Genomic DNA, 23,194 nt, shown 5'->3' on the forward strand with positions numbered 1-23,194 from the left:
AAGAACATACAGTTATGCTTCTAGTACTGAAAACCAGTTTCTTTTTGCAGAGTAAGAACATAAACTATGGGGGTCGGGTGGTGGTGCAGTGGGTTAAGCGCATATGGCGCAAAGCGCAGGGACCAGTGTAAGGATCCCGGTTGGAGACCCAGGCTCCCCACCTGCAGGGGAGTCGCTTCAAAAGCAATGAAGCAGATCTGCAGGTGTCTATCTTTCTCTTTCCCTCTCTGCCTTCCCCTCCTCTCTCCATTTCTCTCTCTTATCCAACAATGAACAACATCAACAATGGCAATAATAATAATAATAATAACCATAACGAGGCTACAACAACAAGGGCAACAAGAAGGGGGGAAAAATGGCCTTCAGGAGCGGTGGATTCATGGTGCAAGCACCGAGCACAGCAGTAACCCTGGAGGAGAAAAAAAAAAAAAGAACATAAACTACTTGGTTAAATCATGCCAAGGAAGTATTTTTTTAATTTTTATTTATAAAAAGGAAGTAGTTTTTAAAAGAAGAATGTGCTCTCTTAATATCAGTGCCAAGACAATTTGACTTATTTATTGTGTTCAGTGAGTTTATTACTGAACTTTAACTATGATACTTTCTTTTAAGGTAAGTCATCACAGTTGTGAGAGCACAGGACAGGGCATTGTTTTTATGTATTGTGTGTCTATGCTAAGCCTATAGCAATTTACTTTAAATAGCAAGTTGTCACTTCAATCTCTCAATCTTGATGTCTAGATGCAAATATATCACCTTCCCTAAAAAGTCCACCCTCTTGATTTACCTATTTCTATTCAAGACATCACTGTTCTTGAAACCAGCAAGGTTTAAAAATGTTTACTCCTGTTTGAATCCTGCTTTGCTTACTCATCATCTTTGAATGACATTGAACTTTGACAGGTCTTCAAAATCACTGTGACCATGTTGACTTCTCTACATTACTATTCATGCCAGCAAGACTCTGCTATATAGGTCAACATGTTACAAGAAAATACCAAGTGAACTTCTTTTCTCTGCTTCCCCCCCTTTTATATTTATTTTATAAATATCTTTTTCCCTTCCCTTTTTAATCATATTGCTTCTTGCAAAACCAGATGACTTCTACTTGATGTCAAATCATTTTTATAAATGCTTTAGTACATTAAAACTTCATTGTGGAAAAGTTTAGGGCTGGAGAGATATCACAGTTATTCTGGAATAGTCTTTTATGACTGAAGTTTTGAGGTCCTACCTGGGACCGAGTGTTGGCACACCTGGTGAAGTGCATGTATCACCATGCACAAAGACCCAGGTTCAAGTCCCTGGTCCCCACATGCAGGGGGAAAGCTTGCGGATGTTGAAGCTGGGCTGCAGGTGTCTCTCTGTCTCTCTCCCTCTCTATCTCCCCCATCCCTCTCAATTTCTGGCTCTGTCTATCCAATCAGTAAAGATAATAAAAATATTCTTTTTTTTTTTTGCCTCCAGGGTTATTGCTGGGGCTCGGTGCCTGCACTATGAATCCACTGCTCCTGGAGACCATTTTTTCACATTTTGTTGCCCTTGTTGTTGTTAAATAGGACCGAGAGAAATCGAGAGAGAGGGGGAGAGAAAGATAGACACCTGCAGACATGCTTTGTCACATATAAAGCAACCCCCCCACAGGTGGGGAGTTGGGGCTCGAACCCGGATCCTTACACTGGTCCTTGTGCTTCAGGCCATGTGTGCTTAACCTGCTGCATTACTGCCTGACCCCCTAAAATGTTTTTTTAAACAAAAGTTTAAACATATACAGAAGTTGATAGATTATTAGAATGAATTCTTATGTAGCGTTATCCAAATTTAGCAGTTAATCAACTCATGACCATTCTCATTTCATCTTTACCCTTATCTACTTCATATGCCCACATTAATTTAATGATATTATAGCCTTTCCTATTTAAGTATTTTAGCATATATATCACTAGACTTAAAAAAAAAGCAACTACAGTGCTATTATCCAACCCAGAGGGAAAATTAGAAGTCATCAACTTGTCTTATAAATGTTTACATATCATCCATCCATCCATCCATCCATCCATCCATTCTCCCTCTATCATCTCTATCTATTATCTTTGATGCTTTTTATTTCAGTTCCTGTCAGGAATATTTCATATATATACTGGTTTTAGTATTAGAGCATAACCATCAGATTTAGATTTAATGTCAAATTTAATGTCGGATTTCTTTTTTTTTTTATGATTGTGACTTTTATTGGAGTAGCAATTCTTTTTTTAAATTAATTTATTTAATTAAGAAAGAAGACATTAACAAAATCATAGGGTGGGGGGTTACAGCTCCACACAATTCCTGCCACCCAATCTCCATATCCCATCCCCTCCCCAATAGCTTTCCCATTGTCTGGGAGCATGGACCCAGGGTCATTGTGGGTTGCAGAGGGTGGAAGGTCTGGCTTCTGTAATTGCTTCCCCGCTGAACATGGGCGTTGACTGGTCGATCCATACTCCCAGTCTGCCTCTCTCTTTCCCTAGTAGGGTGAGTCTCTGGGGAAGCGGAGCTCCAGGATGCATTGGTGGGGTCTTCAGTCCAGGGAAGCCTGGCTGGCATCCTGATGGCATCTGGAACCTGGTGGTTGAAAAGAGAGTTAACATACAAAGCCAAACAAATTGTTGAGCAATCATGGACCCAAAGCTTGGAATAGTGGAGAGGAAGTGTTGGGGGGTACTCACTGCAAACTCTAGTGTACTTCTGCTTTCAGATATATATTTGCCCTAGTTTATGAATACCTGTGAACATATGCTCTATCTCCTGGAACCTGGTCTATATCTAGGTTTTGGGACTTTGTAAGGAAGTGAACCACCTGGAATGGAATTAGAGAATGCTATGAAAGGAAAGGTCTCACCTGAGTGATGAAGCTGAAGGGTTGTCATTTCACACCTGAAGTCTCTGGACACAGTCTGAAGTGAAGCATGCTGGGGTGGCACTTGTTGCGTTGATTAGGTTGCAATCAGCGGATGCAATATTATTTGATAAGAATTGGGAGAAGCATACGGGAAAGTGGGCCCTACCCTAGGGTCCCAGGACTGGGGAAAGTTTAGGCTCTATAGTGGAAATGTGAGGTTCCTGCTGTCTTAGGGTTTGAGAAGACAATGGCTAGTTACTGTTATCATCACATTATTTGGTAATTGGGTTAACTTTGAAAAGTCCCTTTGTTATACATAAAATCAATTTTCCCCCCTCATATTAATTAAATAGTGATTTATATTACTACAGTTTAATAGGTGTGTACATAAACACCATTCCCATCACCGAAAGACTGTGTCCCATCACACCCCCTCACCCCCCCTCCCGCCGGCCCAGGAAGCTGCATGTCCACCCTCCTGATCACCACACGGTTTTTACTTTGGTGCCCTATAGATAGTGCATTCTTCTGAGGGATGACACATAGTGTTTGCTTAGTTACTTGTTTTATGACAGTAGCATTGATTCATGCTTACTTAGTATTTATTTATCTGTTCACTAAGTATTGAAAATGCTGATGCCTTAGTTCTATCACTACTTCTTCATTTATTGGAATACATTTGCAAAGATTTGTATATTTGTATTTACTAATTTTTATGGGGGAGCTGACTAGCACTGAAGAGTCATTTGTAGTGCCAGAGATGAACCTTGGTTCCTCAACTGAAGCAAAGCATGTGTGCTTCTGTCTGAGGCACTTCCCTCCCTCTCTTCCTCTTTCCCTCTCTCCTTACTGCCTGAGGCCCATCAGCTGGGCTTTTACTGCTCCAGACTGACTTTTTCAGGTAGAGACAGAGAAGAGAGGGAAATATACCACAGCTTCAAGCTTTCCCTTAATGTGGTGGAGGTTGGACTCAAACCCAGGTCTCATGCATGACAAAAAAGGCACACTATCAAGGAATACTTTTTAAAAGAATAATTTCTCTTTGTTTCTTATCTAGGCACAACATATACAGAAAAATAATTAGCAGTGCATTTAAAAAGTAATAGGATCTGAACTCACTAGTTTCCCATTTTCATCTACAATGATGCTCTTTGATAATACTTGTGTTCTATAGGTGTGAGCTTTGCCACTAATAATGGAATAAAAATATGCAATTAACTGAATAGTAGTGTGTGTGTGTGTGTGTGTGTGTGTGTGTGTGTGTGTGTGTAAATCTGGTCTACGTGCAATTAGCAAGCACTCATTTTCATAGTCTATTCACCACTGTAACAGTACTCTTGCTCTTCCCACCTAAAGTATAGTCTCTTCATCCTAAGACAACAGTTCAGATCCCACCCCTGCAAAGCCACCTGCTATTAGCTGAACCAGATTAAACTCCTCTCCAATGAACATTAAATGACATGAACAATATTTTGCATATTTCAGTGACTTTAATGTATATAGAAATGGCAAGTAGTATTTATGTAAATCATATGGGTTTTATTTTTATTATTTTGTTTACCAGAGTACTGCTCAACTGTGGTTTAAGGTGGTGGTGGGGGGACTGAACCCAGGACTTTAGAACCTCAGGCTTGAGAGTCTCTTTGCATAACCATTATGTTATCTAGCCCCGCCCTCAGATGGGTTTTAATTGCTAACTCTTCGGTGGTCAACTGGGTAGGGGTCACAAAGGTCTTCCTATGACCTTTCTGCAGACTAGAGCTGCTTTTTTTTGTAGCATTTGGTGCTGTAGGAAACCATGAAGTCATATAAGGTCCATTCCAGGGACCTGTCATTCAAGTCAGGTTGGGGTAAACAGCTTTCATTTTGGTACCTATGGTAGAAACTGCTGAAAATATCTCTCAAATCTTTGTTAACTTCAGGATTCTGTTTTAAAATAAAAAAAACCTTTATTTATTTATTGAATAGAGGCAGCCAGAAATTGAGAGGGAAGGAGGTGATAGGGAGGGAGAGAGACTGGTAGCACTGCTTCACCCTTTGCAAAGTTTTCCCTCTGCGGGAGAACAGAGGCTGAACCTTGGGTCCTTGTGCATTATAACATGTGTGCTCAACCACGTGTGCCACCACCTGGCCTTTTAATTGCAGGATTCTCATTCTATAAGATTGGAATTTTTTTTCTCAGATTCTACTCTTCATAGTCTTCAAAGACAACCATAACACAGGCCAAGTTTCTACCTTGTAGCATTGTCCTGTTATATATACTTTTTTGCGTATTTCCTTTTTAGATTTTTTTGAGGTATGACTTATATTAAAGCCACCTTTAATCATATTTTCATATCCTCTTTTTTGATGAATAATTTTTCTTTATGCGGGGATTAATGGTTTAGAGTTGACGGTAAAATACAGTAGTTTGTACATGTGTAACATTTCTCAGTTTTCCACATAAGAATTCAACACCCCTTTAGGTCCTCCTCTGCCAACATGTTCCAAGACCTAGATCCTCCCTCTCACCCCCAGAGTCTTCTACTTTGGTGCAATACACCACATATTCTCTTTATGGTCTTTTTTTTTTTTTTTTTCCTAGAGGCAGTCATTTCCATGAGCTTAATTTTGTATCTTTGCAATCATTTTAGAATAATTCACATACATAATAATATGTATTGCCATTTTTTAAAAACCTACATGGTATATTTTACCATTTGCCATAATGTAACCTAACCATATGCATTACTGAGTGTAACTATTCCTTCATTTTTAATAATTAGAGAGTTGCAGGGTCTGGTCAGGCTTGTGATTAAATGATGCCAGAAATAGAAGTATGGAGGGAAGAAGATATTAAAGAGAGTTTATTCCTTAGAATTTAGATTTATGAGGCAACAGTCAAGAAAATTCCTCCGTGGTCCGGGAGGTGGTGCAATGGATAAAAGCATTGGACTCTCAAGCTTGAGGTCTTAAGTTTGATCCCCGGCAGTACATATGGCAAAGTGATGTCTGATTCTCTCTCTCTCTCAGTCTCTCCTCCTATCATTCTCATAAATAAATAAAATCTTTTAAAAAGTCTTAAAAAAAAAAGTCCTCCAAAATGGAACTAAAATTGTGAGAGATATCAAAATATGTATGTATCGCCTTTTTCTTCTTTACCATATACAAAAAACCTTACTTAACTTTAGGGATGTTTCTTTTAATCAGTTTGCTTTATAACCATGTATTCTTTTTTTGTGTGTGAGCATAGGTTACTAGTTTTTTTTTTTTCACTTTATAAACACAATAGTGGGGGTCACTGAAATAGCTCACTGGGTGAGAAATAGTGTGCTGCTTTGCTATGTGTGCCACCCAGGTTTGAGTCTGGCCCTTACTGCAGCTTCGAAGTTGTGGTCTCTTTCACTCTCTATCCATTTCTGTCTCTATGTCTCTATCTTAGAATAAACAGACAAGGGGAATCGGGCGGTAGCACAGTGAGTTAAGCACACATGGTGCAAAGCGTAAGGACTGGCGTAAGGATCCCTGTTCCAAGCTCCCGGCTCCCCACCTGCAGGGGAGTCGCTTCACAAGTGGATAAAGCAGGTCTGCAAGTGTCTGTCTTTCTCTCGCCCTCTCTGTCTTCCCCTCCTCTCTCCATATCTCTCCTCTCTAACAACGATGGCATCAATAACAACAACAATAATAACTACAACAACAATAAAAAAACAACAAGGGCAACAAAAGGGAATAAATAAAAATATTTTTAAAAGAATAAACAAACAAATGAAATAAACCAATAGGAATTGTTAGCATATAGAATATAGACTCCCAAGTACTTTTATATTCTGTCTAGACAGCTCCCAATTAGGATGTGGGCTTCTGTCGCCATTTGAGATTTAGTGACTCGGTTACTGAGTCTGATCTGTTATCATTTTCATATCTGGGAACTATCGTCTTTTATTTCTCAGTGCTATTCCTTCCCAGATGTCCTGTTGATTTATCTATACTTCCAATTATGCTTTCATTTTCCTGGTCTATATAGTAGGGACACATGCTGACTCCTTCAAAATCCTCTCTTCCCAAGAGTGTCTGATCTGGGAAGTCTATACCTACCCCTCTTCAGAAACTGACCTTTTATAGTCTTTCCCCTCCCACTCAAATTACATTAATAAGATATTAAAAAGATTAGGAAGACCACTGTGAAAATACTTTTGAGTTTCTTTATTATTATCTTCATTTATTTACTAGATAGAGAGAGCTAGAAATCTAGAGGGAAGGGGAAGATAGAGAGGAAGAGAGACACCTGCAGCCCTGCTTCATCACTTGTGAAGCTTTCCCCCTGCAGGTGGGGACCAGGGGCTTAAACCTGGGTCCTTGTATACTGCAATGTATATGCTTAACCAGATGTGTTACCACCCAGGACCTTTAGTTACTTTTGTGTCTCAAAACATATGTCTCCAGTTAAGGAGCATATAAGTTACCCTAGATGTCTACTTCCAACTCAAAAGGCTTTAGAGTTTATAAGTTCTTTGCACCTACTACTGTTTAGCATTTCTGCTCAGAAATTTCTGACATTGATTATGCTACTGCATAATTTGCTTAAGACATGGGAAATTGGCTATCACGTCTTTACTCTTGTGTCAGTATGAATTAAAGGAGAAGACGTCTGGTCAAGTACATTATGTTTATAACCTTGTACTGCTAAGTGGCAACCTTCTGAGCATTTCTGGGTCAATTTTAATTTAATTATGAATCAAGAGTGTAGTATATGTTATCTAATTACATGTCATTTCTACTTATTTCATCCACGGCCATGAGATTTTTAGACTGATGAAATTGATCAGGGCATAGTTAATATGCATCAGTTCCAAATCGTGTTGGATTATCTCCAAAGAGAACAGGGATTTGAAAGGAAGTTTGTGTGGTTACTTCAGTGACCGACCTTTTGGGATTCAAAGATTTTTTGAACACATTGTTTGGACTAACTTTTGGGATTAGTTTCTTTGCTAGTCATATCCCATTGAACCACAAACAATGAAAGTAACCTTTATTATTGTGTTCGAGGAAAACAGGTGGTCTCAGCTTTGGATTGCTGGGTCAATCTGCCAGGAAACAAATAAGGAAACTGGAAAAGTGAACATGATGATTTTTCCATAGGAACAACTGAGGTGTATGGAACTTCAAAAATGTTATTCTGTATGTAGCCAAAGGGAATGCAATCTTAGGGAAAATGACATTTCTGGATTTCTGTCAGAGAAGCCATGATGTCAAAACTACTATAATAATGTTGAGATAGTTTAGCAATATCATGCATGCACAAGGCTCTGGATTCATCTTCTGGTCTCTTGTTAAAAATAAATAAATAGGGGGTCGGGCGGTGGCGCAGTGGGTTAAACGCATGTGGCGCAAAGCGCAAGGACATGCGTAAGGATCCTGGTTCGAGCCCCCGGCTCCTCACCTGCAGGGGAGTCGCTTCACAGGCGGTGAAGCAGGTCTGCAGGTGTCTATCTTTCTCTCCCCCTCTCTGTCTTCCCCTCCTCTCTCCATTTCTCTCTGTCCTATCCAACAACGAACAACGTCAACAATGCAATAATTACCACAACGAGGCTACAACAACAAGGGCAACAAAAGGGTGAAAAATGGCCTCCAGGAGTGGTGGATTCATGGTGCAGGCACCGAGCCCAGCAATTATCCTGGAGGAAATAAATAAATAAATAAATAAATAAAGGGCCAGGGTGGGGGTAGAGAGCATAATGGTTATGCAAAGAGATTCTCATGCCTGAGGCTCCAAAGTCCCAGGCTCAATTCCCCATATTATAATAAGCCAGAGCTGAGCAATGCTCTGGTAAAAGTTAAATTAAATTAAATTAAAGAAATGAATAGAGGGCTAGGAAAATAGCTCACTTTGATAGTGCATTGCTTCATTATGTACATGACCTAGGTTCAACTCTGACCCCCAATACGTTGAAGGAAGTTTTGGTGCGCTGGTAGGTTTCACTCTCTCTGTCTTTGCTTTGCTTCTCTAAAAAATAAATAAATAAATAAATAAATAAATAAATAATGAAAAGGAAAAGAATTGGACGTCAAAGTCTTCTGATATCTGTAAGTTTAACCAACTTGACTTTCAGCATTTTTTTCAAAATAAAATAGCCTTTATTTGAGTAGTAGTTAGTAAATAATAAGATATTATATCAGTATTATTCTAGGACTCAATGATATGTATATATATATTTTTCCCTCCAGGATTTTCATTGAGGCTTGGGTGCCTGCACTACAAATTCACTGCTCCTGGAGGGCATTTTTCCATTTTGTTGCCCTTGTTGTCATCGTTGTTGGATAGGACAGAGAGAAATGGAGAGAGGAGGGGAAGACAGAAAGGGGAGAGAAAGACTCCTGTAGACCTGCTTCACCGCTTATTAAGTGACCCTTATCCCCCTGCAGGTGGGGAGCTGGGGCTTGCACTGGATCTTAACGCCATGTGTGCGTAACCTGCTGCGCTACTGCCTGGTCCTGGATTCTTTGATTTTAATAGTAAGATTCTGAACTATTTGCAAGAGGAAAACATGGAAATCTTGTAGTAGTTAATTATTTCTGTTAGCTATATTTCAGTGTGTGAATGATTGAATTAGGATATAGATGTAGATATATAGATATAGATATATTGCCAACAGAGTTTTTTGCTGACGCTTCATGCCTGCATTATTCCCCAACTGCCAGTGGGTAGCTTAGATAGAGGGCGTGAGACAGAGAGGTGCACGAGGGACAGGGAGAAATGGATGGAGAAGCATCACAACAATGCTCCACCACTCATGAAACTTGCCCTTTTTATGGTGTGCTTATGTAGAGCCTGGGGGTTCAAATCCCAGTCCTTGTACTTGGTGAAGTATACGCCCTACTGGTTGAGCTATAGCCTGGTCCCCTAGCCTTCACTTTTTTTTTTTTTTTTGGTTATCACTGGGGCTCGGTGCCTACACTACGAATCCACTGCTCCTGGAGGCCATTTTTCCCCTTTTGTTGCCCTTGCTGTTAATCATTGTTGTTGTTATAATATTACTGTTATTTCTATAGTAGTTGTTGGATAGGACAGAGAAATTGAGAAAGAAGGGAAGACAGAGAGGAGGAGAGAAAGACAGACACCTGCTGACCTGCTTCACTGTTTGTGAAGTAACCCTCCCTGCAGGTGGGGAGCCGGAGGCTTGAACTGGGATCCTTACGCTGGTCAGTACACTTTGCACCATGTGTGCTTAACCTGCTGGGTATCACCTGGCTCCCATCTTTTTTAACCAAGCATTTATTATGTGCACTATGCGAAATATGATCTTGGTTGATATAGCAGATACACAGTGAAGTTGGAATTCACATCATTCATTCACTAGTTGTGTAGGACTCTGAGTAGTTTACTTAACCTTCTCTGAACTTTGTTCTCACTTGCAATTGTACAAAACCGTATGTATCCTCTATGGTTGTTTTCATAAGTAGGAATTTTATGCTGAAAAGAGCTTTAGCAATATCCAGGAATTTCCTTTCTGAGTTATGGAAAGAAAAATATTTTATAGCTATTTTCTTATTTTTTTAAATATTTATTTATTCCCTTTTGTTGCCCTTGTTTTATTGTTGTAGTTATTATTGTTAGTGATGTTGTTGTTGTTGGATAGGACAGAGAGAAATGGAGAGAGGAGGGGAAGACAGAGAGGGGGAGAGAAAGATAGACACCTGCAGACCTGCTTCACTGCTTGTGAAGCGACTCCCCTGCAGGTGAGGAGCCGGGGGCTTGAACCGGGATCCTTATGCCGGTCCTTGCGCTTTGCGCCACTTGGCCTTAACCCGCTGCGCTACCACTCAACTCCCTATAGCTATTTTCTAACCAGAGGAACAACAGAAACAAATCCATCTTTGAATGGGGGAATTTTGCATATACATGTAAAAGTGATTTTTGAAAAATGTTTCTTAAGAAAGGAGAATTTATGTTGCTTTCCCCCAATTTTACAGAGGCATAGCAAAACGCAATTCTGTAGGGTTAAGACGTACATCTTTACTATTTATTACATATTATTAATTGTAATCTATGTCTGATTCTCAGAACTTTGTAATCACATAACTGAAAAATTTTACCCTTTCATGATTACCTTCTCATTTTCCTTACTTCCTAGACCCTGGCAATCATTATTCTACATCAGAAGGTATTTACTTTTAAATAAATGGAAAATATGTAAAAATTTAGTCTGATACAATTAATTTGGACAATATGAATGTAATTAGCTTTTGCATATGTTAATATTAAGTTTTTGTTAGTCATTGTTAGAAAATATATTCAATGATGCTTTTAAGGAATGCTAAAGCAGTGTCAGGAGGTGACACAGTGGATAAAATATTGGGCTCTCAAGTATGAGGTCCTGAGTTCAGTCCCCAGCAGCACACATACCAGAATGGTATCTGGTTCTTTCTCTCTCTCTCCACCTATCATTATTCATGAATAAATAACATAAATTTTAAAAAAGAATGCTAAAGCAAACTTCATTCAGGATTATTGAGACAGGTATAGGGGTTATAATGGGATTTTACAGTGTGTATCTGAGTTGGGGTTGGGGGAGGAGGGATTGAGCTCAGTACTGCTATAAAATGTACAAGTAGACATTTGTAGCTGAGGAATAGGCTTGGGTCAGTGACTAGGAAGTTACTTAGAGGATAAGTAAAGGGGAGTCGACAAAACTAGTCTGACAACATTTTTGCTGAAGACTGGTCAAGGCAATTAGACATCACCTAAGGGGAAGCAGAGGACTTGGAAACTAAGTGTTGTGAGTGATCAGATATCAAGTTGAGGTGTTCTGTTTTGACTGATTTAAGACTTGCTGAAATTAGAGTTTACATGAAAGTAGGTTTCAAGAAAGAAGTCTTAAGAGTTCAATTAAAGTTTGGTCAACCCAGGAACCTTTGTCTCTATCGTTAGAACTGGGTTTTACTGTAATTCTGTAGTTTATTTTTTCTGATTATTGTCAGATTTTCTTACAATAAAATACATACATTAGAGGGAATAAAACTGACAGAAAGTATACTGAAAATATAGCCATCAAGTAGAACAACAGAATAGCTTTCAATGAAAGACATTTCCCCAGATGTATGCAGCTTTGAGCATATTTACAATTATGTTTTCCATGAAATCATTAGAAATTGTGTTTCATTTCATCAAAAGAAGACAATTTAAAGAGACTTATTTCTGATTATTTCATTACTGTTTTGAGTTGACTTGCTTAATATATGCACTCTATAAATTTCATAAGAATTTCATAAGCTATAAAAACTATTGTTTTTCTTAGTCTAGGCCCTTTATAAACCTTTATAGGAAGGTGGGTGTGCCGTTGGCAGAGACTATTTTCATGCTGTTCTGCTCATACAAATTATAGTACATACATTTTTTTTCTCTAAATATAGATCATAACTTGCCTGTGTTTTTCCACAGAGTCTTTCTGTGGCAGAATAATGTTTGATTCTTGGTACTTAACTTATTCAGGAGTGAAGTATATGGAACTGTGGAACTAAACCAAATATATTATGGTTCTAAGCACATTTTTACTTGAACATGAAGAAATACCTTTCTGTCTTTACTTATGATGTGGTGAGGTAGAGGAAATAAGAGACCCTGTGTTGATTAGGTATACATTACAGTTTAGAGGTGGAGTTCTAGAATACAGAAGGCAATAACTGCTATTTCCAGAGGCAGAGACATGAGGATGCCTGTAACTGTTGTTAGGTGTGTATATCACAAAGTGTTTTTACTTTCTCACACTTCAACTGCTCTGCTAGTTGGATCTGCATGCATACTAATTTAATAGGCAGTTGTTGCCATGGCAACAGAACAAGCATGAAATCTATTATTTTTCTGAGGTGAGAGTTGTTTTTTTTTTTTTTAAGGATTTTTTATTTCTTTTCATTTTTTTGCCTCCAGGGTTATTGTTGGGGCATGGTGCCTGCACTACGAATCCACTGCTCCTGGAGGCCATTTTTTCCCTTTTGTTGCCCTTGTCTATCCTTGTTGTTGTTAATATTATTGTTGTCGTTGTTGTTGGATAGGACAGAGAGAAATTGAGAGAGGAGGGGAAGACAGAGAGGAGGAGAGAAAGACAAGACACCCGCAGACCTGCTTCACCGCCTGTGAAGTGACTCCCCTACAGGTGGGGAGCTGGGGGCTCGAACTGGGGTCCCCACACCGGTCCTTGTGCTTCGTGCCATGTGCGCTTAACCCGCTGCGCTACTGCCCGGCCCCGAGGTGAGAGTTCTTAAGTGATGCAGGTGTAGGTGTAGGATGATGGAAAAAGGGTTTTGCTTTTGCTTTGTATAGCTCCTTGGGCAAGAGACTAGGTCTGGATCAACAAGTACTTATTGGAGGTGGTGCAGTCTGAGGTTGCTGGTCTCCATGATTTAAGTACTTTTACCTATTCACTAGACAACAGAGATCTAACTCTAGTTCCATATGTAGTCAGTCACAGTGCAGGTTCACCTTGAGACATATTCATTTAGATGGGTTTCCAGGGTGAGCTGTTAGTTGCCAAATAAATATCCCTATGTATCTTTTATGTTTAGGGTCAGGATAGTTGTGTTAACCACTCTCACTGTCTTTTTGCTTTTATTTTTGGAACCCAGTTATTAGTGAAACTTGACTTTATTTTCTGCATGCATTTGTTTAAAGATACATGAGAGGGCAATGAAATAGCTGGGATTCCAATAAAAGTCAGTATTTTGGATGAGCTTTATAAATAGCTAGACAAAAACGTGAAAGCCACATTTCATCAGAGTGTTTCCAATAACAGGCATGTGAAGTGCCTACTGTTTAGCAGGCAATAAATAATTGATTGCTATCTCAAATAGCCAAATTCTGTCCATCATGTTCAGTAATATGTAGGTAGACGTTCTCTCTCTAAAGGTGAAATTTTCTCTATAAAAGTACTTGCTGTTTTCAAATGTGGCATAACCAACTTTAACAAATGAGTGTGGGCATCCACTTTAGAAATAACACACACTGCATCTTTACTCACATTCCCTTACAGCATTTTACGAAAATAGAGGTAGAATATCTTCAAGGTTATCCATTTAACTAAAAGAACTCAATAAAACAAAAGTGTGGTCAAGGGAAATTTCTTTTAATTAATTTATTTTAGCATTTTAATGATTGATTTAGTAATGTCTTACAAAACTGTAAGAGCACAGAGGTATAGTTCCACACCATACATCCTCGACCACAGTTCTTTGGCTCCCCACACACTGCTAACCAGCATAGTTCTCACAGTCTTACAGACAATTTGACATTTTGTGTAAGTACATATGTTTAAATTTCTATATTCCATATATGAATGAAATGATAGATGTATGTATTGAGAAGGCAGATAACTGTGGAGAAGATAAAACTATCAAGTAAAGAGGATTTTATTATTATTGCTGGGAAGTTCTGATGAGGTAGTCTAATAGTAGGACATCATGATTCGTTATTAGGTAGAAATGAAAAATAGGTTGAAAACAACAGATCTAAGTTAAAGTCAAAACAGACAACAGGAGGCTCCTTGGAAAGGAGGAAGGAGGAAATAAGGAAAAGAACAAGGCTGCAGAAACAGTAACTCAGCTTTTGAAATTGTAGTCCCAGGATTCAAGTTTTGGGAAGATCCACTTACTGATTAAAAGAAATGAGTTAGTAAATGCATTACTAAGGTATCACCCAGGCCAAATGGTAGGTAAAGCTGCTGTTTGATAAGGGAAATTTCTATCTTAGAATATCTTCTGGGAGTAGGCGGTAGTGCAGTGGGTTAAGCGCATGTGGTGCGAAGCGCAAGGACCGGTATAAGGATCCGGGTTTGAGCCCCCAGCTCCCCACCTGGCAGGGGAGTCGCTTCACAAGCTGTGAAGCAGGTCTGCAGGTATCTATCTTTCTCTCCCCCTCTCTGTCTCCCCCTCTGCTGTCTATTTCTCTCTGTCCCATCCAACAACGATGACATCAATAACAATAACTACAGCAACAAAAAACAAGTGCAACAATAAGAGAAAATAAATAATATAAATAATAATAATTTTTTTTTTTAAAAAAAAGAATATCTTCATTTTACTTTTTTCACCTTGCAAGTACATCTCTGCCTGGGTTCTTTTCAGGTAGTGTTCTTGAGACATCTCTCACTTGCCTTTTTATCCTCCTTTCAGTTCTATATAAGAAGATGATAATGAACCTTGGAGACACAAAAGATTTTTGGCTTTTTCATGTAGGTATAATATTCTTGTCACCTTTTGCCTTGATTCCTACCTTGATATTTCTTTTCCTCCATGACCTAACTTGCAGACTGTGCTATTAAAAGTGCCAGCCAAGAAGTCCTACTGGTTCATGAAAAGTACAAAATCGCAAGTAAGCATTTAGAAATAATGATAGAAAATTGGGGGGGGGGGCGTGGTGCATTGGGTTAAGTGCACATAGCACTAAGTGCGAAGACCCCCAAAAAGATCCTGCTTTGAACCCCTGTTCCAACACCTGCAGGAGTTCCACCTTTTTCTTCCTCTCTACCCCATTCCTCTCTCAATTTCTCTCTGTCCTATCCAATAAAATGAAAAAATATATATGCCCTTTGTTCTGATTTCCTTCTGAAACTATTTATTTTGTTACTATTTTCAAGTTAATAGGACAGAGAAAAACTAAGAGGAGGAAGGGAGCTAGAAAGCAAGAGTGAGAGAGACACTTGCAGCATTGCTTCACAGCTCATGAAGCTCCCCCATGTGTTGACTGGAGGCTTGCACCTGGGTACTTGAGTATGGTAGCATATACATTCAAGCAGGTGTGCCACTGTCTGGCCCCAACTTGATTTCCTATTTTCATGCCTTTGCCTGTTTTTGTTTATTTGTTTTTAGATGATACTTAAAAAAACTATTTATATTTATATATTTTAAAAAGGAGACATTAACGAAACCATAGGATAAGAGGGGTACAACTCTACACAATTCCCACCACCAGAACTCTGTATCCCATCCCCTCCCCTGATAGCTTTCCTATTCTTTATCCCTCTGGGAGTATGGACCCAAGGTCACTGTGGGTTGCAGAAGGTGGAAGGTCTGGCTTCTGTAATTGCTTCCCTGCTGAATATGGGCGTTGACTGGTTGATCCATACTCCCAGCCTGTCTTTCTCTTTCCCTAGTGGGGAAGGGCTCTGGGAATGCGGAGCTCCAGGATACATTGGTGGGGTTGTCTGTCCACAGAAGTCTGGTCGGCATCATGCTAACATCTGGAACCTGTTGGCTGAAAATAGAGTTAACATACAAAAAGCCAAACAAATTGTTGAACAGTCATGGACCTAAAGGCTGGAATAGTGCAGATGAAGAGTTGGAGGGGTCCTCCATTTTGTAGATAGATAGTAGGCATATTTTAATTATATTTCAAAGGGCCTGTAGATATACTAGTTTTTTTTTTCTCTGAGCCTGAAATCTGATATGCAGGTGGATCCAAGTTATTGTCAGGGGAGGTGATGTCATGGCTGGAAAAAGGACAGAAAGCCGGATCAGGGAAGAGAGTAGCTCCCTAATATGGGGAAGGGGTATAAATATTGTTGACTGTAAAGCCTGTTGATTTGATTTGGTCTCGGATACTTTTCTTAAATCTCAGCTATAATATCCTCTCCTTCCTAAGGTTTTTCCCTGGATGCCTCCATTGAAATCTACTACATTTTGTTTTACACTTATAACCAGAATGTACTGAGTGCTTAATCACTTAACATCCTCTGTGAATGTGCTGGCCACTTGGCAGTGTTTCTTTGGAGCCCACACCTACCCAAGTGATGCAGTCATGCCAGAAAGAACATGACTTTGAAGTAAGAGATATCTGGACTATCCTCACTTCTGACATACCCGAGCTGAGGAAGCTAGGTGATGTCAAGTAATCTCTTTCTGTCCATTTCCTCATTTATTAAGTGAGACTTTTAGCAGTACTTGCCTCTCAAGATGTTTTTGTAAATGGAATGAACATCTAGAAGGTATTATGTGTATAGTTCCTGGATCTCACGAAGCATTTAGTGAATCACTGCTTTTGTAGTGTTAATTATTAATATTTGCAATATTTTATACTGCCTTGCAGAGGAATTGCCTAAATTAATTTGGATTATTTTTCATATGTATTTATTTTCCCTCTTGTTGCCCTTGTTGTAGTTGGATTGTTTGAAGGTATTAGATCATATAAATAAACTAAGAATTGTTTCCATAAACACACTTTTTGAAGACACAGTATGGGTTGTGTGCAGAAGAGTGGAAAGTCACTGAATTTTTGGAGATTTTTAAAGGGCTCTGAGAACTAGTTAGAACATTTGCGTCATTAGTGTTAAGGCTCCATCAAGTATAATTTTGAGTCTCTCATGAGATACTTTTTCTTAAAGGAAAAACTATGACTACTCAAGAAAAGTGGAATTTAAAGAATCTCAGAAGGAAATGTATCTAAAAATATCCTACCCCCCCCAAATTGGCTAGAACACCTGGATTTTTCTGAGTATAATTTTAGGTAAACATTGAAAAGATATTTTTTCCTAAAAGAGGAAAGAATGATTTTATGGAAAGTGATTGTTGGTAAGAATCTTAACATGCAGAACAACATTTTTGTAAAAGACTTTATTTCGATAGGGTAGAGAGAAATTGAGAGGGAATAGAGAGATAAAGGGGAGAAAGACCTATAACACTGATTCATCACTAGAAAAGCGTGAAGCGTCCTCCATGCAGGAAGGGGATGGAAGTTTAAACTGGGGTGTTACACAGTAACATGTGTGCTCAGTTGGCTGTGGGACCACCTGGCCTCTGTGAGTTTTTTCTTATTGAAAAGAATGAGATGATGTGAATTGGAACGCACTGCAAAACTAGTGAGGCATACTCACAGTGCTCAACAGACAAAGTTTACTTCCAAAGATTTGACTTTTTGTTGTTGTTGTTGTTTGTTTTAGATAGAAACCATAGCATGAAGCCTCTTTCAACTAGGCTCCAACTTGGGCTATGTACATGGCAAAACAACACACTATCTAAGTGAGCTAATTTGCTGAGCCACTTCTAAAGGAATTTTCTATGTGGGATGATTATCTAAGAGTAGAGTCACATAGATGTGAACTACAGTGTTTAATCATGCAGTAGCGAAATGAGATGATTTTATTTTTATTTTTGCCTGCAGGTTTTCGCTGGGGCCTTGGTGCCTCCACTACAAACCCACTGCTCCTGGAGGCCATCTTTTTCCCATTGTTGCTGTTGTTATTGTTGTTGTTGTTGCTGTTGGATAGAATAGAGAGAAATTGAGAAAGGAGGGGACGACAGAGAGGGGGAGAGAAAGACACCTGTAGACCTGCTTCACTGCTTGTGAAGTGACGCCCTTACAAATGGGGAGCTGAGGGCTTGAACTGGCATCCTTGTGCTGGTCCTTGCGCTTAGCATAGTGCTTAACCCAGTGCGCTACTGCCCAGCCTTCGAGATGATAGTTTTAATGGGCATACTGTACAAATATGTTAAAAACACATATGGATTCATATATAACCTTAGACTCTCTAGGCTATGTTTTATGAGGCTTTAAAAATATGCAAAATCTCTTAAAGTAACATATATATATATGTCTATATACACACACACACACACACACATATATATATATATACATATATATGCAATTTATAACTAAATTATAGGCTGAGAAAAATGATCATGAATTTAAGAGTATGGATTCTGGTTTTGTGGTCAGATTATTTTTGGTATATTGAATGTGAATTCAATAGGGAAACTATAAACAAAATTCTGAAAAGAACTAAACATAAGAACTCCTTAATCCTTTACTAGACAAAGCCTATAATATAAACATGCAATTTACTATGTTGAAGGACCATAAAAACACAGTACAAGGACAATAAAAACACAATACAAGTACAAACACAGTACAAAACGCAATACTTCCAGTGCTATTCCACAATGATAGGTACACACACAAACTCACACTCAATTGTGTTAACATCCTTACCAAGTACAAACATAGGTCAACATAACCTGAGCAGTGAATATTTTCTAGAAGAGAACTTAAGCTGGGCACACATACTGTTTTTCAATATTAAAAAAAAAGCCTATGAGACTTGAAAAGCACAGCAGTCTGTCGGAAAAGTGGTGAAATCATCACAGACTGTTGAATGTATCAAAATTAGATCAGACAAAGCACTTTAAAAATACCAGTCCTGGAGCCTCTAGAGTGGGGCTCACTTTCCTGCAGGCTTCTCTCAATTCATACCAAATGATATTCCATCCTCCCATCCCAACCTAATCAACACAAGGAGTACCACCTCAGCATGCTTCACTTCAGACTGTGTCCAGAGACGTCAGGCATGGAATGTCTGTCAACCCTTCACCCTCATTACTCGGGTGAGACCTTTCCTTTTATAGTATTGTCAAATTCCATTCCAGGAGGTTCACTTGCTAACAAAATCCCAAAACCTAGATATAGACCAGGTCCCATAAGATAGAGCATATGTTCACATGTATCCATAAATCAGGGGAAAATATATACCGGAAAGCAAAAATACACAATAGTCTGTGGTGAGTCAGTATAAAGTTCATAATGAAATAGTGTCTACTTAGACTTAGATACCCTCCTCGCCTACTTCCTACTACAGTTCTCTCACTCACTCCAAAGCTAACCTTATCAAAGCAAGGACTGCAAAAGCTGAATAAGGGCAAGAGACTGGCATACTTTAATGATGACTTTTTAGTCACTATCAGGCCACCCCCTCAGCTGGCACCCTACTCAGGGAGTCCTGAGATTCCCAAGCAGACTTGACGGGCCTAGACCTCCAATAAATCTCTTTCTCCATTGTTATCGGTCATTCCTATCAGAAACAACACAATAGATCCCTTTGTGGGCCCTCATAGGACCTTGCCCTCAACTTGGATCAACAACGGTAGAGACTGTTCCATCCTCCGAAGGGAGGCTGGACAATATACTCTATGCTACACCTAAGTAACATGGGTCTTGATATTGGGGCAGTTTGGAACGTTCCTACTTATGACCACAGAATGTGAGCTCAGATCTACAGGGATGCAGAGGTCACATAGGCTCCGAAGCAGAATATGGGCCCCAGATCATATCAAATTGATGGGGTTTATAGTCAACCATATTTATACACCTTTCCCATATTTGGGAGCTACTCTCTTCCTTGATCCAGCTTTCTGGTCCTTCTGCCAGCCATGACATCACCTCCCCAGACAATAATTAGGATCCACATAAATTTCAGGATCCACATAAATATCAGATTTCAAGATCAGGCAAAGAAAAAAAAAACCACTAGTATAGCCACAGGCCCTTTGGAATATAACTAAAATATGCCTATTAGCTATCTACAAAACGGAGCTCCACCCCTCCCCCCAACTCTTCATCTGTTCATCTGCACTATTCCAGGCTTTAGGTCCATCATTGGTCAACAATTTGTTTGGCTTTGTATGTTAACTCTATTTTCAGTCACCAGGTTCCAGATGCTAGCATGCCAGCCAGCTAGCATGCCAACCAGACTTCCCCGGACAGAAAACCCCACTAATGTGTCCTGAAGCACTGCTTTCCCAGAGCCCTTCCCCACTAGAGAAAGAGAAAGACAAGGCTGGGAGATCAACCAGTCGATGCCCATGTTCAGCAGGGAAGCAATTACAGAAGCCAGACCTTCCACCTTCTGCATCCCACAATGACCTTGGGTCCATACTCCCAGAGGGATAAAGAATAGGAAGGCTATCAGGGGATGGGATGGGATACAGAGTTCTGGTGGTGGGAATTGTGTCGAGTTGTACCCCTCTTATCCTATGGTTTAGTCATTGTTTCCTTTTTATAAATAAAAACTTAGATTTAAAAAAACAAATCACTAGTAAAATATAAAAATAAGTAAAAAATTTTTAAAAAATAGGAAACAGTCTGATGGTGGAAAGGCAATAGAAAGATGACCTAAATCAGTCTTTCTCACAATTGCTTTCTTATAGTTTAAAAGTAGGAGAGCACTTGTTATTTAACATTAATGTATGTGATACCCTTGCCTTTGTTGTAGAACAATAGAAATAGAGCCCTATGTCTTGGTCTTTCTTTTTTTTAAATTTATTTGTTTATTCCCTTTTTTGCCCTTGTTTTTTATTGTTGTTGTAGTTATTGTTGTTGTTATTGATGTTGTTGGATAGGACAGAGAGAAATAGAGAGAGGAGGGGAAGACAGAGAGGGGGAGAGAAAGACACCTGCAGATCTGCTTCACTGCTGGTGAAGCGACTCTCCTGCAAGTGGGGGGCTGGGGGCTCAAACTAGGTTCCTAATGCTGGTTCTTGTGCTTGGTGCCATGTGCACTTAATCCACTGCACTACTGCCTAACTCCCTTTTTAAAATTTTTATTTATGAAAAAGAAACACTGACACAACCATAGGATAAGAGAGGTACAACTTCACACAATTCCCACCACCAGAACTCCGTATCCCATCCTCTCCCCTGATAGCTTTCCTATTTTTTTTTCATGTTTTATTTGTGATTAATTGTGGGTTATAAAATTATTAAGATTACAGGGTATAGTTCCATACCACACTCACCACCCATGACAAAGAGTTTTTTAAAATTTTATTTATAAAAAGGAAATACAAAACCATTGGATAAGAGAGGTACAACTCCACACAATTCCCACCACCAGAATTCTGTATCATATGTCTCAAACTTTTTAATAAACAGACCATAGGCTGAGTCTTTGAAATATTGACTCTCTTAAAAGCTTAGAACAGAAGCAACGGGTGGCATTACTCTGTAAGACACAGCTATATACAGATAATGTCATAAGACATAAATTATGGTGATGTTGTGTATGATACAGCAAATCCTAACAAAGGGATTTTCAAAGTTAACCCAATTGCCAAATAATTTGATTACAGCAATAACATCTATTGCCTTCTTAAACCCTAAGACCGCAGGAACCTCAGCTTCCTCTATAGAGCCTGTATCTTCCCCAGTCTTGAAACCTCTAGGGTGGGGCTCACTTTCCTGCGTGCTTCTCTCAATTCATACCAAAGTTTATTGCATCTGTTGATCCCAACCTAATCAACACAACCTCAGCATGCTTCACTTCAAACTGTATCTAGAGCTTTCCTATTCTTTAACTGGGAGTATGGACCCAGAGTCATTATGGGGTGCAGAAGGTCTGGCTTCTGTAATTGCTTCCCTGCTGAACATGGGCATTGGCAGGTGGATCCATACTCCCAGCCTGCCTCTCTCTTTCCTTAGTGGGTTCGGGCTCTAGGGAAGCAGAGCTCTTAGGAAGCAGGGCTCCAGGACACACAAGGAGAGAGTTTAGGAGTCAGAGGAGCATTTCAGAAGAGTTTTGGTAGATTTGTCCGTAAGGATCATATTCTAAACACATGTAGCCAATATGAGAGACCTTATTAATATTGTAGTTGAAATTATGCTAACATTGAATTATTTTATAGCTCTGATTTTCAACATATGCTGTTTAGTGAGGCCAAATTAATAAAACTGCTTCCTTTTCTTCAAAGAGAAAGAGTGAGGGGCCTGGGGGGCTGACCACAGACTGTTTTAGCTTTGGGCCTAGTCTCCTGAAAGTTTTGTAGAAGTTCAGTAATAATTTGTTGGATGAGTGAGTAATCATTTCCAAGTAGACTAAATAAATGTCGGTGTCACTGTTTCTGCATACCTTTGTCAGTTGGTCTCCTGGAATGGTCAACTCCAGAAGGATTGCAAAAACAGAAAGAAGAGAATAGAAGGATAGTTAATGCCAATATGATAAAAGTGAGTGAATGTGTCTCACAGTTTTCTGAATCATGAATTTGTGTACAGTCCTTGTTAGATTTAAATTATTCAACATAGTGTGATGGAGTGAGGCATTCATGGAGTTTGTAAATATATATATATATATATATATATATATATATATATATATATATATGATAACTATTTCCCTTTGTTTCATATAACGTGTGTGTGTGTGTGTGTGTGTGTGTGTGAACAGTAATAAGCAGTTTTCATATTTTGAATCTCTTAATTTTTGAGTAACCTTTATGTCTGGGTCAGAGTTAGAGGGGCACCAGTATCTTCATTTCTCCCGCTACTCACAAGGTAAATACATACTATCATTCCCATTACATAGATGGTTAAAGGGAGTGTCAGTGCTGTAAAGGAGTCTGTACAAGTTACTGAACTAATAAGCATGACAACAGAATCTGACTTTTTGAGCACATACTTAAAACTTATTTGGTGGATAAATATTTCTCTTTCCCCCTAAATAAACTGACATAATTTTTTTTGTTTCTCTTTCTCTCTCTCTCTTTCTCTCTCTCTCTCTCTTTCTACCAGAGCACTTTTGG

The 23,194-nt window shown here is 39.1% G+C and overlaps 1 protein-coding gene across 2 annotated transcripts in view; it reads left to right on the top strand.

Annotated features, from left to right (window-relative positions):
- The window catches only part of GASK1B (golgi associated kinase 1B), a 69,434-nt gene that overhangs the window by 35,453 nt on the left and 10,787 nt on the right, over nucleotides 1-23,194 (top strand). Inside the window, exon 4 of one of the 2 annotated variants that reach the window (XM_060178900.1) lies at nucleotides 10,993-11,022. The exons of the other annotated variant lie outside the window; for it this stretch is intronic. Coding sequence (XP_060034883.1) covers nucleotides 10,993-11,022 — 30 coding nt within the window. The remainder of the gene's footprint in view (nucleotides 1-10,992; nucleotides 11,023-23,194) is intronic. 2 annotated transcript variants of the gene reach the window in all.

The sequence above is a fragment of the Erinaceus europaeus genome, chromosome 19, assembly GCF_950295315.1.
Source record: "Erinaceus europaeus chromosome 19, mEriEur2.1, whole genome shotgun sequence".
NCBI lineage: Eukaryota > Metazoa > Chordata > Mammalia > Eulipotyphla > Erinaceidae > Erinaceus > Erinaceus europaeus.